Source organism: Marmota marmota, unplaced genomic scaffold (genome assembly GCF_001458135.2).
Source record: "Marmota marmota marmota unplaced genomic scaffold, marMar, whole genome shotgun sequence".
NCBI classification, from domain to species: Eukaryota; Metazoa; Chordata; class Mammalia; order Rodentia; family Sciuridae; genus Marmota; species Marmota marmota.
Genome location: NW_026000016.1, coordinates 39,994,245 through 40,018,342, shown reverse-complemented (window position 1 = coordinate 40,018,342; position 24,098 = coordinate 39,994,245). Strand labels below are relative to the sequence as shown.

The 24,098-nt window shown below is 41.8% G+C and overlaps 1 protein-coding gene across 8 annotated transcripts in view; it reads left to right on the top strand.

Annotated features, from left to right (window-relative positions):
• The window catches only part of Srgap2 (SLIT-ROBO Rho GTPase activating protein 2), a 242,435-nt gene that overhangs the window by 951 nt on the left and 217,386 nt on the right, over positions 1-24,098 (top strand). For 7 of the 8 annotated variants that reach the window (XM_048809527.1, XM_015483747.2, XM_015483746.2 and 4 more), the window contains exon 2: positions 959-1,559. In XM_048809527.1, the coding sequence (XP_048665484.1) occupies positions 1,493-1,559 (67 nt within the window). In that variant the 5' untranslated portion in view covers positions 959-1,492. Of the gene's footprint in view, positions 1-185; positions 208-958; positions 1,560-24,098 lie in introns of those variants that run through there. The other variant, XM_048809526.1, reaches the window with a different exon arrangement.

Genomic DNA, 24,098 nt, shown 5'->3' with positions numbered 1-24,098 from the left:
AGATACTCGCGGAACCTCCTCCCGGCGCTCAGAGGGAGGAAAGGGGCGGCCAAGGAGGGAGGGTCCCCGCTGCGGCGAGACAGGGAACCAGACGCCGGCCTTCGCGCTCCCGCCTGTTTCCCTCCAGCCTCCCGGGCCTTGGCCAGGGAGGTATCTTCTCCAGCACCTCCTCGCAAAGATCTCTCCCCACCCCCAGACTGGGATTGGGTGCGGTATCTGGGATTCCTGGGCTTGGGTGACAAAAAAATGTTGGGGATGGCATTAAAGTCACTCTCGTCCCTGGTTTTGGGGGAGGCAACGGCTGCCTTCCGTCCCCCATCCCCCGGTTTTCCCGGTTCCGACCCTCGCCTCTAACCCGCTTCCTGCTTCTGCCGACCACATTGTTTTCCTGGATATGTCCGGTGCGGAGCAGGCTTTTTCCTGCAGATTCCCCCCGCCCCCCCCAACATTTTGCTGCCAAGAGAAGCTAGTAACCAAAAACAAAACAACTGGGAGGAGGGGCGGGAAGGGAAGAAAAGTTGTGCCCGGGTGGCTTGTCCCTCTCCGGCTTTGATCCCTTTTGATGTCCAGGGAGGTGCTCCAGCCAGGGGTCAGGGGCCGAGTCGCGGGTAGGGCCCGAGGCCCCCCTGGGGTTGGCGGCTGCCCAGTGCTGGCGGAGCTCGGGAAACCGCCGAGGTGCCGCAGTCCCCGCCCGGGGCTCCGCGTTCCCGCCGCAGTCCCCGCCCGGAGCCCGCGCAGGCGGCTGCTCCAAAGTGTTTTCTTTCAGCCTTAAAACAAAATCCGGAGGGAGCTTCCTTCCTCCCCACCTCTCCGGGCCGGGCTCTGCTGGCCAGGCAGCGTTTGGCCGAGATGAATGGGCCAAGGCCAGGCTCGGAGCGACATCCCCAACCCCACCCCCGCTGCGATTAGGATCTGCTCTTGGGTTGATCGCCCCCTCCCCCTTTTCCTGCATTTACAGGCAAGTGAACCGGAGCAAACGACTTCCGATCCAGTCCGCGCTGCTGCGGCTCCCGTTTGGGATTTGATTTGCAGCATCTTTGAGCCTGTACGACAAAAAACCGCGAAGCACGCCCAGCCCTCCCCTGGCACCCCGATACAAACCCACTCCCTCCCAGGGACATAGCTGGGCGCGTCCACACCCCCGCACCCCCACACCATGTTGTGCGGAAGGACTTCCACTCCCCGCCTGTGTCGTTGATGTCAGACCCCAGGCCAGGCTGCGGGCGCTGCCGTTCTCCAGGCTAATGCTGAAGCTGTGGCTCGGGCTTTAAGCACAGGAACCAGTCGCCGCTGTACTCGGCCCCAGCGCCCACCGTCTGCATGTGCCCGCCGTAGCCGTCTGCTCAGCCCGCGCTCCCGGAGCGCTGGAGACCACCGCGGGGGGCCCCTTCTGCCCTTGGGAGAATCGGTCTTGGAGGTATTGATTTTTTGGTTGGATTTTTCTCCTGGATCTGTCAATTCACAATTCGAATTTGGAAGAAAGAAGGAAAACATGACGTCTCCAGCCAAATTCAAAAAGGATAAGGAGATCATAGCAGAGTACGATACTCAGGTCAAAGGTAAGGGCTTTGAAAAATGGCATAATGCATGTGCTCTATGGACTGGTGAGGCATGCATTTCCACCCTGATTTGCAGGCTGTTCATTTCTTTGGGTGGAGCAGGTGGGGGCAGGCTGACCCCAGAGGTGGTTTCATAGATGGGTCCAAGTCTCCTGAGGATGGGTAGTGCCAGGGGCCACAGGCACTGGTAAAGAACTGGAGTGGGCTTTAGGAGTGCCTTTGTGGGTCTGGCCATTATTTTGGCAGCCCTTTCCCCCAAGCTTGGACAGGGTGGGGGGAGGGGCAGGAGGTTCTTGGAGAGAAAAAGGTGGCAATTCAGCACTCACCTCCCCCTGTCTGGGTCGGGTTTCCTTGAAGGACAAGTGAAATCTGACAGGTGTTTGGACATTTAATTCAGAGGTTGAAGGGGAGTCCTGACAGAAAGGCAACCTTGGGAAGGTGTACCATTTGGAGAGCCCTGGGAGAGGCGGGGTTTTTTCTAATGCACTATGTCAAAGCCTGAGATTTGTAATGGTACCCTGTACAAAAGTGCCTAACCGTATTGGGTGCACCTTGTACCTGCTCCATCCCTGGTCATTCTGCATACAGTTAGAGATCAGAGGACAAAAAGAATAAGGCCATCCACACCCGGTCTCCACCCTTACCTAAACCTGAATAGAGTTGGGGTGTTAGGGTTTCAGGGTGGTGCTGATTCTGGAAAATGGGGAGACATAATTTTTAAGCCCTTCTGTGTAGTTGACCTGTGCTCCAGAATATATGCTTTCGAAGCCCCATTTCCTTCTCTGCAAAAATGTGAAGGGTAAAGCAAAATGTGGACCTGGAGAAACCAAGTGACCTGTCTCTTCATCTGGTGCACCACTGCCTGACTTGGCTGGTCCATCAGAGCCCCTACACAAATAGCCTTTTCTTAATCAGCGCATTTCCCTTAGGAGGGGTTCCTGCCTGTGTAAGATATCTAGCATGTGTTTGTGCAAGGCACTGGCTCTTCCTGACCAGTCCCTAGAAGAGCCATGCCACTTCAGCCCATTGAGACCCTAGCTGGGGAGTGGGAGAGGTGGGTGGCCTTGAATGTTACACCACATGGTTGGAGCTCTGGGTTTTCCTTTGTTTCAGAGTACAGAGGGAGGGGCCCCTCCTTCTTTCCCTGCACTAATGCAAGGAGACCTTTCCTATCACAGAGGACTTGGGAAGGGCCATGTCTCCCCTCTAATGATTGCCTGGGGTGGGGGTAGAGGTAGAGTGTGTGATGGGCAGCTGCCTTATCTCTTGGAAGGTTGGAAGGTAGTTTGAAGTCCCCATTGTGTCTGCAGGATCTTTTGTATGTCATCAGTTTGGTCAATGCTGAGGTGCCCTAAGGGACCTTCTATCCACTTGGCTGCAAATATTGGTAGGTTTATTACAGAGATGGGGGAGTTGACTGATTGATAGCTTCAGTTGGGCTGGGATTGAGAGAGGTGTGGTTGTGAGTTATAATTGAGGTCTTGGCCTCTTGTCACTGTTCATAATCTGGGCCTGTTTTTGTAAACAATAGGCCACTGGCCTCTGTCCTGTTCAGATGCACTTCATTCTGCTCTTGGAATCCCCCCTGCAGTTTTAGCCACATATGTCATTTTTTTCCTCTTTTTTCTTTTAATACATCCTATTCTTAACTGTTGCCATAGGGAGTGTTAATAACTTTGACTTTCCCAGATTTCTCTCCAGAAGCACACCATTTGACTAAGGTGCAAAGTGATTTTACATGCTTATTTTTTGGAAGGTTCAAGGCGATAGGTGTTAATAGAACATGCCAATTTCTTATTGGTAAAGGATTTCTCACGAGTGTCTCAAAATTAAGCACTTGGTATATTTACAAACATTGCTCATTGAGATGATGTAATGCAGTCAGCTATTTGGGGTTTCTCTTCAACCTTGCCACAAGCAGGAGACTGTTTTGCTTTGCTCCAATATTTTTCTATTGACACTATTCAGGGTCATAGAATTTTATAGGTGATTGAGCATTGATATCTTCCTCAGATAAGGTACCCGGTGAATGCTTAGGGAACTGATCTGAATGGTTTAATTCCTTATTTTATAGCTGAGGAGAGAATGGAGAACAGAAGAGGCTTGTCCAAGGTCACCTAGTAAGGTGGTAGGAGATCTGAGCTAGAAACAGGTTTGTTGATTTCCAATTCCCTATTCTGTGTCTTTACTATGAAACATTATCTAATCAGGGTGGGGGAAAAAAATTCTGAAGGAGCCAAAATATGCCAATGAATAACAGTGAAAATGATAATACTTTACATTTTGGGTGCTCACTATGTTTCATCCTGTCTGAAGTGCTTTACATGAAATGGTCTTGTTTAATCCTTACATCAGTCCAGGAAGTGGATATTATGGTCATCTTCCATTCAACACATGAGGAAACAGAGGCTCAGAAAGGATAATAGGCCCTTCCAAGGTCACACTGCTGGACTGTAGCTTTAATCATGAGTTATTTATTGAGTGCCTATTATGTGTTGCAGGGGAAGCCTATATAGCAGAGAAGAAGGAAGAATCCCAACTATAATGGAGCATACATTCTAGAACCTGTACTCTGGAAGAGCAAAGAATTTTTAGACAAAGAATCTGGATTCAGGGTTGACTCTGTCCCTTCCTATCTGGAAGCCCTTCTATCAGAATTATGGGTTTTAGCTCTATGTGTTCTGTGGGGCTCACATGCTGCCACCCTTATTTCTCTTATAGATGCCAAGATAAAAAAAAGAAATTTGCTGTAACAGCAAAGCAGTTTGGATTGGTGCTTAAGAGCAAGGGTTTGAATCAAAGGGGTCAGGGTTTAAATTTCCATTCTGCCACTCATTGTATGATTTGTCTGAGCCTCAGTTTCTTAATTTGGAAAGTAGGCAAAATGATAGGTATTTCCTAAGAGAGTTGTGGGCAGTCAATGAGATGGTATATATTGATCACTTAGCACAGGATCTGGCCTGTGTTAGTGTTCAAGGGTTGTGTATCCTTCCCCTCTTCAGTAAGCCTTCCTTGCTGACTTGGGCTGGTTGGTAAGCCTGCGTGTTGTATTCATTCTCAAAGCACCAGTCGTTAAATAATAGGCAACGAATCTAGAAATGAAACTTGAATTCTAAATTCATCTAGTAGTAACAGAAGACATTTCAAACTTGTGGACATGAGTTTCCTTTTTTTGCAAAATGAACAGGTAAACTGTCTAAGTGTTGGCTACTTGTTGTTCTGTATGTCCCTGCCCAGAGTCCTTGGTCTGCTGTTCAGTGAGGGATGGTTTGAATCAAGTAGTCTCTAAATGGACTTCGTGGGACTTTCTGTCCTGTGGTTTTTGCCTCCCCTGAAACCACCTGCTTTCATGTGTCCTGAAGAACTCTGAGACTGTAGCCCCAGTGCCACCCCAGTGTGGTTTTATGAGGGGTACTTGCATCCCTGGTCAGCCTGCCATGTAGCTGCCTTATTAAAAACCATCATTGTTTCTGGTTTGTGGGTGTTCAGATTCCTTTGAAAGTTCATGCCTCTCAATGTCAGACTGGAAAGCACTAACATATTTAGTCTTTCCACATAGCTTTTCCAGTTTACAAAGCACTTTCATATACATTCATCTCTGAATATTCTTGAAAACCCTGGTCAGAGTCATGGTCATAATCTGGTGCCTTTGGCCTCTATCCTATTAGCTTCTTTGCTGGTACTTATCAACAAAAGATGAGGAGATGCAGGGCATAGTACCAGACATCCTAGACTCTGTATTTGAATGAATTCACATCACTGCCTACAGTTCCAGGTATTATCTTTCCTTATTCATGGTCCCCATAGCTTCCTCATTCAAGGTCGCTACTCCATACCTTGAGTTTTTGCAGTCTCCTAGAAGCTTGAGATCAACAGTTAATGTAAAGATTCCAGGAGGAATAGTCTCTGTGGCACTGTATGCTAAGCAGTCAGCTTCTCTCTCTCAATATCTTAGAACAGTGTGTGTGCAACACAGAACTGAGAAGTGAGTTTTTGTAATTTCCATCTGGAGCATTTTGATAGAAAAAGCACAGGCCTTTGCCTGGAACAGTTTAACCCTTTCAAGACCCTTTGGGAGGTGGAGATGAAATTTCAGACTCTAGTCATGTTGTGTGTGCACATGTGCTTGGAAATGCTGATTGCTCCTATTTAACAAGCTTGTTCCCCAGGGAGGTCTGAGCAGTTCCTCACTCATGCCAGCAAAGGTCTTCTCCTGAAGCTTCTTTCCTCCCAGCCCCTGCCTCCCACTCCCCATGGGAGCCTTAAATATAATCAGTTTATGAAAAGCTGCACTAAAACATCTTGGAATCCCCATGCAGTTGCTATCATCTTCCTGCGAGATGGCTGAGGGCTCTTCTTCCCTTGTGCAGGGAACATAGAGACTCTATAGTGAGGTGAACTCCTGCAAAAAAAAGGAAGCTCTGAGCAAAATACAAGCATTGCATTTCAGAGTAGCAAGACCCCAGAGAAGGTGGTAGGCTGGGATCCAGGGTATGCAGTGGGCTGTGCAAAGTAGTAATGGTTGGAAACCGTGTTCAGGGTAGTCCTTAGCTTTGCCAATTTCTGGTGTTCTTTGGGAAATGGGAACAGAAATTTCCATCATCGGGTAGTTATGGCCTCATCTGTCTTGTGTCATACAGGTTGAAAGCTTAACAAGCCCTGATCATTTCTTTGCTATCAAGTTCATAGACTGTGCGACCTGGTCCTGATGTGTAGCCAGGTCTATCCCCTTTTAACATCAACTGGTGTTCAGACTCTGACTCTTAAAATTCTTGCGTCCACTCTAGATAAACTGAGCTGTCCAGTGGCTCCTGTAGAGTTCTCTTTCTAGATACAGGTTTTCTTCATGAGCATCATATTTCCTTTCCACACGCTAGACCTCTGAGGACTACATTTGGAAAATGCTGTCACATTCAGGGGAAAAGTAATCAATATGTAGGTTTCTACTAGCAATAAAATTCAAGAGTACAGTTTTAATCTGGTGTCAGAATTGACCTTTCAGGGAATCTAGGGAAGTTACCTCTGCAGAGATTTGATCTAAAAATAAATAATGATAGCTCTTAAAAAGTTGTTTTCAAAAATGACAAAATAATACCTTTCAGAATAATGTACAGGAACTCACTTTTCTCTTTTTCTTTTTAATTGTAGTAAGATATACATAAGATTTACCCTCTTAACTATTCTGAACGGTACAGTTCAGTGACATTAAGTACAGCGACATTATTGTGCAACCATTATCACCATCCACAGAACTCTTTTCATCTTGCAAAATAGAAAGTGTACCTACTAAACAAGAACTTCTCTTCCTCCTGCCTTCACACCCTGGCAACCACCATTCTACTTTCTGAGGTAGTTCAGATAAATACTGTGCTGTGTAATATGACGTCCTTGAGGCTCATTCATATTGTTGGTATATTAGGATTTTTTCCTTTTTAAGGCTGAATATTATTCTTTTATGTGTATATACCACATTTTGTTTATCCAATCTTTAATTGATGGACACTTGAGTTGCTTCCAGTACTTATTCTTACTATTGGTATGAACATAGGTGTATTTCTATTTTTCAAAAATGTTCTTTATACTAACATTTTATAAGCCTGTATATACATTTCTATATAACTATTTATCCTGATAAATATTTCAGAGTTAGGTTTTAATATATGCATTCATATTTTCATATTATGAATATCTACTTATGTTCATGAGCATTGTATATTACTAACATTATTGTTAATAATATTGTCATGCCTTTTAATAATTTCATTACTAATCTTTTACTGTAGTTTTAGTAACTTTATTGACATTTAATAAAAGTACATGTTTAAGGATACAATTTGATAACCTTTCACATATAGTATACACCTAGGAAACCATCACATCAAGATAGTGAAATAACCATTACCCCTAAATGTTTCTTCATTATAATGTAGTGCTAATAAATGAGTAGTACAGTAACCATGTTATGGAAAAGATATTAGCTTAACATGAAGTAAGTAAAAGGTAGGTATTCCTAAGTTTAACAAAGTAATAAATAAATAATGATCCAAGCTACTCAGATTGGTTCCTGGAAAACTTGTTTTACCTTAATGATAAAAGACAGCCTCTCAGGGAAGTTGGTTCATATTATGTCTCAGTCATTACTGTTTTTAGGAGAGTACAAAATGGAAAGATCAAGAAATAGAAAAAAAGGTCTTGGCCATGTTAGGAGCTGACATGTGACAGTATCTATCTTCCTACAGACCTTGCTTGAACCAGTCCCCAGGGCATCACACCTCTTTAGAAAGGGTTACAAGCGAGTCAGATGATAAGGGGAAGGGCTGGGGGTTCCCATGGGAGATCTGCCCAGAATGTTAGAAATATAGCTTATTTCCTCTAATAATTGATCCCAATTGCCTGCTGAATAGAGACCAGGTATACAGGAGCTCTATCCTCCTTTTGGAGCAACCTATCATTTCAACCACTTTTCTCATTTTAGTTTAAGAGAATTGAAGGCCTATCTGAACTATTTGCTATCCTTTTAACACATCCACTATTAGCTAGCATTTTATTGTTTGTTTGGGGCTTATCATATACTAGGCATTATCCTAAGTACTTTATAAAGATTATTTTATAATCCTTACAGGAGAAACATAGTACTGCTATGGCATTTTGCTGAAGAAGAAAGTGAGGTGTAGAATATTCAGTAACTTGCTGGGGTCTGCTCCTGTGGGAAATAGAACAGGAATTAGAACCTTGACAATCACCAAAGTCTGAGTTCTGAGTGCTGCTCACAGAATGCCCCTTTCTCCCAGCCCCATGTCTTACCTCATGAAAATTCAGCTATTCTGGGATACCTTCCTTTATCACTGTGTTCTGAAATGACCCTTTTCTTTATTTTACCCACATAGCTCCTTCCTTCCTTCCTTCCTTCCTTCCTTCCTTCCTTCCCTCCCTCCCTACTGGGGATTGAACCCAGAAGCACTCAACCACTGAGCTACATCTCCAGTCCTTTTCATATTTTATTTAGAGACAGGGTCTTGACGAGTTATTTAGAGCCTTGCTAAGTTGCTGATGCTGGCTTTGAACTCATGATCCTCCTGCTTAGCCTCTCCAGGCACTGGGATTACAGCCTCACGCCACCGCACCATGCAAGCATTTTTTTAAAGTAGATCGCATGGCATTGATCTTTTACTGCCTCATGTTTGGAATATTTGTATTTCAGTCATCTCTCTTCCATGATGCTTCTGGTAGGAATGTTTTGAGGTACAGCACAGTGCAAAGAATATAGATGTCAGAATAGCCCTGACTTGGGAGTCTTTTCAGTATTATCTCCTCACTCTTTGACTTTGCTGAAATCATAAAATTTCTCTTCCAAGCATCCTCTTCTGTGACACAAAGATAACAAGACCTACCTTGCTGTTTATTGCAAATGTATCTAAAGGACTAGCTCAGTGAATGACAAATATTAAATGCAAAATAAATAGCTTATATTATGAGGTCCCTTCAGATGGAAAACATTTCCAGAATATTACTGTAGCCCAAATGCTGACTCTCAGTAATTATTTATTGACTATAATAACAAGTGAATAAGTAGATGACCTGGAAATAACTATTTCTTTTGGAAATAGTTTAATTTGATCATGACAATTTGTCTTTGTACAGTATTACCAAGTGATTAAAAACAACACTTTGGTTATTCTGCGAAGTTCATAGCATGAAAGACTATATATATATATATATATCCATCATTTCCCACCTACCCTGCTTATACCATCACAGAGCTGGTTTCCTTGCTATGTTGTGTTAAGCCGAGATTCATGCTTTATTCATGCTGCATACTCTCTCTTTGGAATGGGTCCTCTTCCTTGAGCCTGGAAAATTTATTCATCTGTTAAAGCCCGACTCAGATGCATCACTTCCTGAAAGCCCTCCCTGCTTTACTGCATATCCTGGCTCTCAGTACAGTGACCTACAGGGTATCTTAGCATCTCCTCTTGCTTTCTGCACATGGCAATCAAGGTACCCATAGCATCTCCTTGGCAGTGTCCTTGTGCACTTTGTATTATTGAAGTCATCATGTTACATTATAATTTCTTTGTTTACATCTCTTTGTTTACAACTCACTGAGCATCTTTGGGAGAGAACTGTCTTATTCATTTCCATGTGTCCAGCTTCTAGCACAGAGTAAGCACTAAAATGTATGTAAACATTCAAATGAATGGTTTTTCTGAGTTAAGGTTGGATGTGACAGTCAGTGCCCTGCTGCCCCACTTCTGCAGTTATTCTTCTATTAAAAAAAAAAAGTCACTCCTTTGTTAATGTTACTTGAAATTCAAACTAGATGAAACATCCTGTCATCAGTGTACAAGGGCAAGTACAAACTGTAAAGCGCCATCCAGCTTCTCTACAAATGGGGCATGTTTCTCCTTATTCCTTACCTCCCCCATCCTCTTTCAAATCACTGCCCTAGAGCTATACTTGAGTTGATCAAATTTCTTCAATCACATCTCTTACCTTGGAAACCAAGAAAAATATTAACTTTGAAATTCCCAGGAGTTTAAAAGAGAAGTAAAGCTTTCTTCGTAATTGAAGCAGAACACATTCTACACTTATCCAGGATTTATTCCCCATTTTTAATAGATATTCACAATCTAAATTGGAGAAAGTTTAGATTTGTCTTAACTTAGGAGTTAAAACACTGTTGATTTGAACAGGGGACTGTTGGGATGGGTTTGGTGAGAGCTGTTACCTAGCCAGTAGCAACTATGTGATCTGGGTGAATGAGGAGGAAAGGTCCAAGGGGACAAACAGGAAAACTCTCCCCTCTGGTTTTTCAAGTCATTTGGTATTTGGTAGCCTTGACCTTATTTCTGATAGTGAATGAATAGTTCTGAATTATCATATACATTCTCAGGGAGGAGAAACAGCTGGGAATTGTGCAGCCTTCATTTTTGAGGGTTTTTTAGGATACCATAGATTACAGAGTGGCATTTTTTTTTTTTAATTTAAACATTTTCTTCTTTTACTAATCAGTGGACATGCTACCTGAAAAGCATTGTGAAAGTAGGAATCTTATCTTTGCTCTTTGAGTCTAGATCCTGTTTAGAATATGGCAGCGTCTGAATGCTCTCCCAGGAGATGACGACCTCGCCACCAGCTGTGGGTGACTGGGTGGTCAGAGCTCCACAGGAAGACAAAGCACAGAAAACAAAGGGAACCAAAAGCATGAGCTGGCCAAGAGGCGATGTGCCATGAGCTTTAAAAAATACATCCTGTTTCTGAAGAGATGGCAATAATTTCTCCAAATGCTGAAATCCTTTAGAGGTCTGTTCCTCTCTGTGTGTGTGTGTGTGTGTGTGTGTGTGTGTGTGTAAGGGCATACTGGGCCAGATCTTGGCAGATGAGTAAGCTGCTCTGTGGGAGGCATCTTGTCTGAAGTACTTATTCTGGAGCAGTATTTCTTTTGGACCAATGGGACGTTGTATGACAAATTGAACTCTATAGGATTCTGTACAGGTAGAATGGGTCTAAGAGATAGAGTGCTGGATTGGAAGGCAGAAAGTTGGGGTTCTAGTTTGGCTTTGACTATAATTTGAGGAATAACTCAATTAAGGTCTCAAAATTCCAAGTTTCTCATCTATAAAATGAGAACAGTTCTTGAATCTCATTAATGATGATTATGATGATGATGATGGCCAACATCTTCAGAGGATTAAGCTCTGTTTTAAGTGCTTTACGTATATTACCTCATGAATTTCCTGACAGCTCTAAGAGCTAGCTACTGCTATTATCCCCATTTTATAGATGAAGCAAAATGAGGTTAAATAACTTGCTCCAAAGCACACAGTTAGTAAGTGATGCTCTTACCCAGGATGATTGAATACATTTTTTTGGGGGGGGGGTACTGGGGATTGAACCTAGGGGCATTTTGCCACAGAACTATATCCCCAGTTCTCTAGTCCTTTATTTTATTTTTTCGTTTTGAGACAGGGTCTTGCTAAATTGCTGAGGCTGGCCTCGAATTTGCCATCCTCCTGAGTTGCTGGGAGTATGGGCATTTGCTGCCACCCCTGACTTGTGAAACTCATATGAAAGAATTCATTTGAAAGACTTTTACAATTGTGAAATGCTATATGTTTAGTTGATTGTTGTCATTTCCTAGTCTCTTAATACAAAAAAGAGTTAATACAGTCTTCTAAATGTATTCCTAGTAACACTTGCTTAACCTACCAGTGTCTTGTTTTTCTCATCTGGGAAATTAGGGATTAAATTAGAAAATTTCTAATATTCTCTCAGCTTTCCTTTTTCATGATTCTTGCTTATTTGAGATATTGAAGATGATGATGTTGTCCTTTGTAGGGCACACTCTTTGGTTCAGAAACTGTTATGTTCTTGGAATGACACTGTCTGCATGGGCTCCACACACATAGGATGAACCCCAGATGGTGGCAGAGTGGTGCTGGCATGGAGAACAGTTGAAGCGAAATTTGATTTGGTGTCATGATCTGATAGAAAGATTTGAGTCACAGAGAAATCCAAGGAATGGTTACTTGATGGGGCTGGAGGTGGACTTGAGACTTGATCATTAGGACAATGAATACTTTAATCAGGATGAATATATTAAACCTTGGATTTCTAGTAAGCTCAGAGAGCTCAAATGAGAAAATGCCCATGTCACTGGTTTGTGTGGTTTTCCTCACTCATCTCTGTTGGAGAAAATGGAATTTGGGTAATCCTTGGTATTAGAGACATTTATGTTGTGTTCAAAACTTGGATTTAAAAGGAAGTTTGAGTGATTGTCTCTAATGAAAATTAAAGAAATGAGGAAGTGGGAGGCAGGATTTTAATCCCTGACATCTGGGCTGGGACAAACTAGGGGGGAGGTGATGTAGATGTGGAACCTGTGTAGGGTTGACCTAGACATCTGGGCTGTGGGGGAAGTGACTTCAGCCCTTCCTAGGATGTAGGGATGGCCTCTTGCCTCTCATATCCTTTTTCATATGTTTGTCAACTAAGGAATTTCTCTGAGAATTTTGATGAAGTATGCTGTACTGTGGACTTGAAATGTTTTCATGTTTATGTTTGTTTTCTTTTCAGCTAATGAATAGGCTAAGTAACAGTCTGTTATTTTAAAATGAGTACTATTAATAATAATGACAGCTCATATTTTTATCATTACAGCATTTGAAAAGTATCATTCTCAGGGAGGGAGGGTTGTAGGGTAATGGAGGACTAGCTACCTAATCTTGGACAAGCCAGTCCACCTTTGGGATTCTCAACTTCTCAGCTAAAAAGGGAAAAGATGGATTACTAGTTCTTTGCTTCATCATGTTTAGGACATATGACCAAAAAATGGTTAGCATAATGTGAATTGCCACATAGTCTTTTTTTTTCTTTTCATTTTTTATTTGTTCTATTTAGTTGCCACATAGTCTCCATGCTGATTGTTGTCCTGGGGAAAGGATGGAAACCAGAGAACAGATATTACAGGTTTTTTTTAAACACATTGCTCTGACTCCTGGTTTAAGGTTTCAACTTTAAGTGACATTAATAGGCTTTGTGTTTTTGGGCATCCTTGGAGCCAATTGTGCCATATCGCTTGATCTCTCTTATTTATTCAGTGATTTGTGGTGATGTAAGTTATCTCAGCTCTTTGCTGTCAGCAATTTTAAACCAAACATCGGAGCATTTTGGGTAGATGACATCTGTTACTTTGATTAATGAGGTTCTTGATCTGGATATATTAAGGCCAGTAACAACACAATTTTAAAACACCTGGTTCTCCTCCAGACTACAGTAGCACCCACACTGCCACAGCTTGGATCTGATTGTGCCAGTTATTTCTTTCTAAGAGTAAGAGTGTGTGTGTGTGTGTGTGTGTGTGTGTGTGTGTGTGTGTGTCTGAGAGAGAGAGCGCTTGCTTGCTTGCTTGCTTGCATGCTTGCTTGCTTGCTTGCTTGCATGCTTGCTTGCTTATACTTTCTTCTATTCTTTTGGCCAGGGAGCAGGAATTGCCAATCCAGAAATGCCAGCTTCTTTTGGATTCAGCAGCAAAATAGTTAATCATTATCTAGGCAGAAACAGAAACCTCTCAAGTTTTTAACCCTCCCTTGCTTCATATCTCCCCTTAGTCTTTCTAGAAGAAAAGGCACCCGCACACACACACACACACACACACACACACACCTCACACTCTTCTAAGACTTAATGTAAAATGATCTCATGTTTATGAGAGCAGGAATTACTTGGGAGGGACACTTGGGTTCCGCAGGCTTAGTGGGCATGATGTGAAAGGAGGCCTATTTGGCCAGTGGAGATTGCAGATAAGAGTGTGATATGTAATTGAGTAAGAATTTGAAAAATTAGCCGATAACATTAGGGGCAGCAAAGCAACCGCTTGTGCTTTTTTATGCATGAAAACTATTTGGAGTAGGAGTGAGGAGCTAGCATTGTTTTCAGGGCATGGGAACCCCCTCCCCACTCTACCAGCCAAATATGTTTGCCCAGACCAAGAGTTTGAGGTCTCTGAGTGATCTTGACAGAGCATTTAGTATATTCTTCTGCCCCTGGGCAATTTCTTCAGTCGAATCTTTTCAGGAAAAGAACTGTCGGCTGACCTTTAAAATCTTTTCCAGAAGAGTGTAGTACAGCCCACCTTTCCATCTTGTTTCAGTGACCCAAACTATAAATGGTCAATCCTTTCATCTGCAGAACTTGAACTAGAATAAGAAAGAGGCCTGATGAGTTAACTCATGTTTTTGTGCTGTCGCCACACCCTCAGTGCAGGCCTTTGCTGCATTTTGGTTCTCGGCAACTTGGGAAGGAGGAGGATATTGATGAAACTTGCAAGGTGTTGCCTCTTGGCTGCTGGGGTGTCCTTCCCAGTCTCCTCCCTTCCTCACTTCCTCCACTGTTGGGACACTTTGTATTGAACCAGAAGATCATGAGCTAACTTTAATTTGGCACCCGTTTATGTAGCCCCTACTGTTGCTTGGTATCTTGCTAGATCGTGGGCATTGAGAGATTAAAGGGCTTCTGTCTTTAAGGAACCTCAGTCTGTTAGAGGATGGACAGATTACACAGATTCAGTGATAGGACCACACTGTAGAGAGCTGTCAAAGGCCTTGTGGACAATGGAATAGTCTGATAGTGAGTAATGCTGGTGAGGCTAGGTGATGGGGGCAAGAAGATGATTGCTACCCAGCATTTATAGAGCACACATAGTCTGAGTGCCTTCCTATGTTTTATCTCATTTGACCTCACAATGGTACTACACAAGGGCAGAGTGATTTCAGGCCTTTGTTTTTTGTCTTTTTTGAAATATTTTTTTTTGAGTTAATTATACATTTACACACAGCTGTCAGAAATAATGCAGAGAGATTGTGCACATCCTTTAGTTTTCTCCAATGGTTAATGGCTTGCAAGGGAATACAATACAACTCAATGTCATAACCAGAACTTTAACATTGACATTGATACAATCAAATACTGAACCCTTATATTGTCACTTCATAGTTCTGCTCTCTCTTTTACCCCCTCTTCTCACTTTGCCCACTTAGTCCTTAGTTATTGTTAACCATTGATCTGTTCTCCATGTCATTTCAAGAATATTATACAATATTATAAAAATGGAACCATAAGTATGTACCCTTTTAGAATTGACTTTTTTTTGGCATCATAATTCTCAGGAGATTCATGCAATACATCAGTAATACATTTCTTTTCATTGCTGAGAACTATCCTGTGTATAACAATTTAGCCTTTCACCCATTGAAGGGCACTTGGGTTGTTTAAAGTTTTTGGCTATTAGAATAAAAATGGTAGGAAGACTAGTATACAGATTTTGGTGTAAATGGGTGTTTTTTAAAGAAATAGAGAATAAAAGTTTTTTTCTTAAGAGAATTGCAAATTAGTTTGATAAAATGGCATAATATATGTTCTACTTACATCTCAGAGTTTGGTATAAATAAACTGAGATAATACATGGTCATGAATGTTAGAAACTGTAATAAAATGTTAACAAATAAATGAGGAAAATGCCATATCACTGTGTTCTGGAGCCTTACCCAGAGCAGTTCTTAAATTGCAGTCCAGAGACAGCTTTTTAAGGCCATCTTTCTTTTTCTCATTTTTGATGTATAGGTGTTCCTTCTATATTCTGGTTATTGATTATTATGGATGAAATGAATGTCTTGGAATTAGCTTATTTCACTTTTCTATTAACTTCTTTGATGTATAAAAAATTCAAATTTTAATATAACTAAATGTATGTAACTCTTTACTTAAAACACACACACACACACACACACACACACACACACACCTCTTTCCTATCCTGAAATCATGGTATTTTCCTCTAAAAGTTTTGAAATATTAGTTTTCACGTATCTCTGTTAAATAAATGAGGAATTTATTTTTTGTACGTGGTGTAAGGTAGGGATCTAACTTGATTTTATAATCCACATGGTTGTTTATCCTACCTCCATTTATTTAAAGTTGCATCTTTTCTCCTATAGATTTTTTTGGGGGACAGGTACCGGGGATTGAACTCAGGGGCACTCAACCACTGAGCCACATCCCCAGCCCTATTTATATTTTATTCAGAGACAGGGTCTCACTGAGTTGTTTAGAACCTCACTTTTGCTGAGACTGGCTTTGAGCTTGTGATCCTCCTGCCTAAGCTACTGGGATTATAGGCGTGCACCATAGTGCTCAGCTCTCCTACTGATTTTTAATGTCACTTTTGTACATTTGTCTAGTTTCTACATATTTGTGGGCAAGAATTCTCTATTATGCTGAAGTGGTACTGCCTCTGGATGTGCATCAGGGGTTCCTAGTGAGGGAAGTGAACTTTTATCTCCTGAGATAAGCAGCACTAGGCTGTCATTACAGCCCCAGCCAGAACAGCTTTGTCATTATGTTTACTATATTTGACATCCACCCAAGATTTTATTTGAAGAATTCAAAGAAATTGTTACACTTTTTTTTGAGGTTTATAACTACCATTTTAACAAATTATATTTCAAAAAGTTTTTCAGAGGAAGCCAAGGGTCTTCTTTCTCATCTTGGGATAGACACAAAGAGTAGGAAGTTAGGACCTAGCAGTGAGAGGACAATGCATTTTCAAAGTAAAATAAATACATTATTTTGTGATTGTTAGTAGATCCACATGTATCACCTGTGCCACTAATAATTGTTAAGTAGTCTCTGTGAGCAGTTTAGAGCTGTCTAGAGTCTAGTCCTTATCCTCTATGACTACATAGACCAGTGAAGAAAAACAGCCTACGTATATGAAAAGTAATTAAAAAAAAATTAACCCACAGCAATACAAGAAATGACATCAGCCTGGGGATGACTAAAAGTGAGTTCTGTTGATAAGAACTTGAGGAATTCTGAGATGGGAGAGGTGTGGGCCAGAATGAATAAGACCTTGATTTATGGAGTAAGATTTGGCTAAGTTGAGAGTGGGAGGGAAGAACAGAGGCAGTGTGTCTTCCCTTAGTGGTGTTCCCACAGCCCCCTCTGTGCTCACCACTCCTGCAACACTTCCTACACCCTAATACAATGATGGTTTTATCCATACTCCCCCAGCCATCATGACCCTCTCCCAGACACACTCCTACTAGAAAGCTTGTGAATTCTGGGAGGTGGGCAGTGGGCAGCCTTTGATTTCAGCGTTCCCAGCATCCAGCACCATGTTTTCACGTGGTGGTGACCCAATAAATGTGTGCTGAGTGAGTGAATAGACTATGGCTGGAGCAGAGGAGTAAGAATAGGCTGGGGAGTTTCAGATGCTCTTGAAGGTCAGCCAGTGTCTGGCTCCACACTGGGGCAATGGAGAACAATGGAGGCAGTCTGCACTGAGGAGTGGTGGTGAAGCCCTTTCAGAGGGACTCCCCGGCAGCCCTGGGCAGCCTCGCTAGGAAGGGAAAGGGAGGCCTGCTTCTGCCCACATAGGGTTCACTAGTCTGTACTGGGCCCTGCCCTGGATACTACAAATATGTTGTTAAAGAGTGATCAATTCCAGGCTGGGGTCGTAGCTCAGTGGTAAAGCACTTGCCTAGGGCTGGGGATGTGGCTCAAGCGGTTGCGTGCTCGCCTGGCATGCGTGTGGCCCGGGTTCGATCCTCAGCACCACATACAAACAAAGATGTTGTGTCCGCCGAAAACTGAAAAATAAATATTAAAAAATTCTCTCTCTCTCTCTCTCTCTTTAAAAAAAAATAAAAAAATAAAAATAAAGCACTTGCCTAGCACTTGTGAGACACTGGGTTCAATCCTTAGTACCAAACAAGAAACTTGCATTCAGGCAGATGATCCGAGGTGACAGTGACTTGTAGTGGAGTAGGGATTGCAGCTCAGGTTTTGTTCCAAAGGCTACTTGTTCTTTTACCCTCATTACCGTGTTTGATCACACTGTCAAGAGACACCATTAAAATGGGAAAATGATCTGCAGAGATGGGGGTGGGGACTAAGGGAGAGGTAAGAATCAGGAATGCTGGAGGTTTCTGGCTTGGGAGAAGGGGAGACCGAAGAAGGGGAGACCGAGGGTGACCATGGTAGAAATAGATATAGGGAATTCAGAAAGAGGTACTACAGTTGATGAGGGAATGAACATTATTTTCGACATCCTGAGTTTGAGGTGACAGTTTCATTGAAGCAGGAATTTCATCAGGGAAGGGACAGTGTCATCTTTACCCCCTCTCCCCGCCCGCTACTTCATTAAGTGTCATTTTCCTTTCTTCTTAACTGGGAATGTTGCAGAGAAACTGTGAAATAGACAACACCTCCTGTACATGCCAAATACCTGACCTCGTTTGCAGCATCTTTACATTTTCAGTTGAGAAATGTTCCCCCTTGAAGAGAACTTCATGTTTGTGTTCGGGAATAAATAGCATTTTCTCTCCCCATGCCCCGTGAGGAATGAGCACAGCTAAGCCAGGAGAGGAAAAACTGGAGTTCGGAGCTGCCTTGCCCAGAGAGTGGGTCCAAGGCCTCTTCTGAGGGTCAGCTATGAACTGGAGAGGGGTCAAGTCAAGTCAAGTCCAGCCACCACCCTCCACCATCTGAGCTCCCATGGTTGAAGAGCTGGCTGAGGACCAAGTTATTTTAAAGGCATCCCAGGGAGTGTGGGAGAGGCTGAGTTGGGAGAAACATGACTGGGTGGTGCCAGTGCTGTTTCAGGGTGTGGAGGCAGGAGTGGCTAATCACCTTAATTTGAATAAATCCGGGATGGTGAGATGGTTCTTTGATAGAGGATTTGATTAGAGATTGTGATTTAAGTTTTGTTGAAAGAGGGGATCAGGCTAAAGCTATTTATAGGAAAATATATTTCAGGGTATTGGCAGTTGAACTTAATTTTTTATTGCCTCCAAAGCCTTTGAAATCTTAATGTTATTCTGTTTTGAGCAGAGTGGCCTGTGGTTATGTCTCATCCAGTGCTTTGGACCCAGGGAGACTGTAGGAATTATTATCTTCCTCTTTTCTTTGTTTTTTTTTTTTTTCTTTTTTTTCTTTTTTGGTAACAAAGATCACCCATGGTTAGTGTGGGAATTCCAAGCCACAGTTTGGTAAACACAACAAAGCAAAACAGCCAGATGGAGGTTGGAAGGCTTGAGTACCAGTCCCAACTCTGACCCTTGCTATCAACTGCATGTCCCTGAGTAAGTCCCTAACCTCTCCTGGCCTCTGCTTCTTTGCATCTAAGATGAACATTTAATACCTCCAACTAGGGTTTGTTGTGTTGATGCCACGGATAATGCTTAAGCATCTGCTTCGTAAATTACATAGCCCAAATAAATAGGAATTAAAATTTTATTTGCTGTGACGGGGAAGGTGGTCAGTCTCTTGCTGTGTGTTTTAATGGGGCTTGACCTATATAACATGGAGTCAAGGATGTTTGTTAAAGTGAATCACCTGTTGCCTTCTGGACCATGCTGGCAATGACATGCCATGTTATGGTGAACTCCTTTTGCACCGCCCCAAGTTCAGGTTGCTCTTACACAATTTGGGTAAGATTTATGAACGCACGCATTCTTACCCCTTGAAAACAAAACAGTGACTTGGGCAGGATAGACATCAGGAAAGTGACTTAGCTGGTAAATATGTGATTAATAATGTAGATTTGGCCTAAGAGTGTGGGCCTCTGTATATGGATGGATAAATGATAAATAACGAGTTTGCCAAGTTGAGCGTGTTGGGGAACCTATTGGGCTCTGTTCGTGCTTGAAGTATGACTGTGCCAATGCTGTCCTGGCTGTTTAAAGGAGCTTGTACCCATAGCACCATTTTGCATTTGTTTGTTTATCCATCTTTCTTGCCTGTTAAGCTCTGAGTTCCTGGAGGACACTCCTCCTTCCCATCTTTGTTTTCCCTAATCTAGTGCAGTGCTTGGCACATAGTAAATGTTTATTGGATGGTTGAATGAATGAAACTCTTTGTGTTTTATTTAATTAGAGGGATTTTTTGTTTGTGTGAGGCACGGATGTGGGATTATTTGTACCGTCACCTGGTAATTTCATAGATGCCATCTCCACTGTAGACCCTCACTGTGGAAGAGAGACCCATGATTATATATAGGTAGGTGTGGCTGCTGCCTTCTTCCTGTGTCCCCAGACAGGCTGCTGTGGCCTGATGGCACAGTGGTGAGGGCTGACTCAACACCTTCCTCTGCTCTCTTCCTCCTTTGCCTTCTTTCAAGGCTTGTAGCTCAGTTAATTGTCCCTCAGGCAGCCTTCCTATTGACAAATTTGTCTTCCTTATTTTACTTCTTTCCTTCTCTTTTCCAGTACTCGTCCTTACACAAGGAGATCTTTTCAAACCTTCTCATGGTTCCAGGTGTATTCCCGTTCACGAGTTAAAACCCAATCCAAACATCCTCCTGCGACATATCCTAATTGTGGCAGATGAACTTGAACACTGCCAGCAGAGGCCTGGCCACAAGGCTCAAAGTGAAATCAAAGCAATAAATCACCAGTGCTGTCAACCTTGAAAGCTTCTGAAAGTGCCCCTAAGCCTCCTTTTGAATCACTTAAAATTCTCCCTTTACCTCCTCATCTTTCTCAAATGAAATTTCCTCCTCATGTCCCAGTCTTAAAAAACAAAAGCAAAACAAAACACCCCACACTTATTTCTTCTTGCATTTTATACTAGTGGAGAGAGAATGGGGTTTGGAGTGGCAAGGCCAAACTTTAGAGTCCAGCCTCTTAGTAGCTATGTGACTTTGAAAAAGTTTCCAGGCTGTGTTTCTGTTTCCTCAACTATTGAAAATATTATCCTGTGCTACCAAATCACCACTTATGTACACTGTCCTGGTAAAGTATATATATTCAAAAAATTCTTTGTAGCTAACAAAGCACCATATAAATGTGGGATTTTTCTCATGTTACAGTCCTTTTCTATATTGTATTTCATTTGCACATGATGTATTTCAATTGTATTGTGGGCTTAAGACAGTGCTCTGCCAGTTTAAGAACCAAGGCATTAAACATACCATGCCTTTTATGGTAATATGTGTTTGAACTTCAAATAACAAATTTTCAAATAATGTCATTATGTGGTGTAACTTTATTGGTAAATTAATTGAGAGCTGTCTCTAGATTGTTAGGTATGGGTGTCAGGAACTTTGATTATACACTTCTTTTGACCTGCCAGTGGTGTTTAACATAGTGTTGGGCACTCAGGTGATTAAGATCTATGCTTGATGATAGTTTGAAGAAACATCTTAGTCATGACCTAGAATCATTATCATTTAGTAGTAATATGAGATTCTTGACTTTGACATGAAATTAATTTATTTTGAAGTGGAGAATGGGAATTGGAGGTCCTTCATAAAGTTTATTTTATCGTTGTACTATTCCTTTTCATGCCCAAATTAGATAAATCTGCATAAATCAAATCTGCTTGCAAAAATACTGAACAAAAGAAAGGCTCCTGTCTGTTGGTGTTCCTAGCAGGGCAATTCTTTCAGGGCTTTTTTTTTTAAGATTACATTCTTAACTAACCAATAAAGCCAGTTCCCAATCTCTTATCTTGTTGGGATATTTTAGAAAAATATGCCAAGTGTGAGAACCTGTTAGTGTAGAGTTTATTAGCTGCTTAAATCGAGTTTTACTTCAAATAGGTGATCTTTAATGTTGACCAATGTACTTTTGTCTTCAGAGAATAACTTTATTTTTAATCCTGTCCTTAGGTAAACAGAGGAGAGGTAGGGCTGATATTAGAGCCAAGTGCTTGTAGAACAGTAAGATGAAATTACAGAAGGCTATAGAAAACCCTGGTTGGGGGAGTTTTAAAGAAGAGGGTAGGAGGAAGTGTCTCACACCTGTAATCCTGGTGATTTAGGAGGCTGGGGCAGGAGGATTATTGCAAGTTTGAGGCCAACCTTAGCAACTTAGTGAGGCCCTGCCTCAAAATTTAAAAGAAAGAAAGAAAGACAGACTTTATTAGCATCTGAGTAGAGGCAGAAAGCTGGCCAGTAGGATCTTCCAGTCCTAATTCTCTTTTGAATGCTTCCTACATTTATGAGGAGGTTGTGTAAGATTGCACTCACTGCTTTTGAATGTATTCTTGGTTTGATTGGTTTCACCGGCTCTTATGTTCCCTTTGTCTTATCTTGTAAGCATATCACCATGAATACTTAAATCATTAACAACTCATTAAAAGTCTTTTTGGCTATTTTAATTTTCAACTCAGCTCCAACCTGGGTGTGGTGGAAGCCTGCACAGGCCTGCAAGGCAGCCACACCTCAGCAGCGCCTAGCATTCTGGCTGTCCAAAGGCCATTGAATAAACAGACTAAATTGGGGGACCTACTCACTGAATATCTTTGCAAAGGAGGACAGGGCTGCAGGATGGGGAAGGAGAGTCAAGGATGTCTCTTCAATTTGAAGGACTCTTCAGCAATTAGCACCTTGACTCTTTTTTTTTTTTTTTTGAATGCATTTTTTTCTATTTCAGAAACAGTATTTGTATTTTTTTTTTTCTTTCACGATTTCTGTAGCTTCTGACATTCAGAGACTCAAAGAGCTTTTGGTTCTATTATTCCATTTGTTCTCTGCAGGGACAGGAATTAAATCTTTTTTTTTTTTCCCTCCTGGTGCTGGGGATTGAACCCAGGGCATGGTGCATGCTAGGTAAGCATTTTGCTCTACCACTGAGGTGCATCCCCAGCAGGAATTAGTCTTGAAGGAAATGAAGTCGTGTGTCACTTGCTAGTCTGTAGAGTCAATGTGCCAGGGCAGTTGTGAGGTTATTTGTATGTATATAATATAACATATTATATACACAGATGCATCTCATGTTGTTAACAACAGGGACATATTCTGAAAAACCGGTCATTAGTTGATTCCATCTTTATTCGAACATCACACAAACCTAGATGGTATAAGTCAGTCACTTCATTGGATCCCTGGATGCAACCAAGAGATGCCTGAGGCTGCTGCAGTGTAACACAGCACACTGTTTTACAGTAAACTTTTTTTTTTTTTAATAAATAGAGTGCATTCTAAAGATGACAAGTATAGCATAGTAAACACATAAACCAGTAATGTAGCTGTTTATTGTCATTTTCAAGTATTATGTATTGTACATAATTGTATATGCTATACTTTATAGGACTAGCAGCTCAGTGGGTTTGTTTACACGGCATCCCCAGAAACAGGTGAGTAAAGCATTGCTCTTTGATGTTACCTGGCTGTGACATCTCAAGGTGAGATGATATTTGTTCAGCTCCATTTTAATCTTATGGAACTGTTGTGTATGTGGTCTGCTGTTGACCACAAGTGGTTGTGTGTGGTATGTGACTGTATAGATATGTGTGTGTGTGTATGTATGTACACACACATATATTCACACATATATCCATCTCACCTTATTCCAAAGAGAATTGGTAACAACCTAGTGTCTCCTGAAAGAGAATTTCAAGGATTAGCTAGTTTTATACATTTTAAATATCTTATTCCTTATAAGTAAAAAAAAAATTCTACTGCTTTTGACTTGAGTGGTTGAACTATTTGTTCTGTGATAAACTGATCAGTTGCCACTTAAATTGAGATAAAGACGGTCAGTCAATCAAAATGTTTCTGTGACATTGGCATGCTTTGTAATGGAAATGAAAAATGACAGCATGTTTTTGTCAGTTTAAATGAGTAGGTTTCCTCTAGATCAGTGCTAAAGTTGGTATTACAGGTATCTCAGCCTGGGAATGTTGATGATTAATTATGCAAATGCCTGATGGAAGCTCTTTTTTTCACCTCTGCATCTCAGAGATGTATTTTCATGTTAAAGTGTATGTCAGCATTGGCATTTCTTGTGAGTGCAGACATGACCCATGGACTCTACGATGCCTGCCAGACATTCAGTTTTGTTCATTTAAAACACCCATGAATTTACTCAGCCACTCATTGATTGATGCATTCATGTAGTCAGCACAAGGTGATGCTTGTCCACTATGCACTAAACTCTCGTTTGGTGCTAGAAATGGAGTCAATGAGATGGTGCAAGCTAGGTACAGTGATCTCAGAGGCTTGGGAGGCTGAGACAGGAGGATTGCAAATTCAAA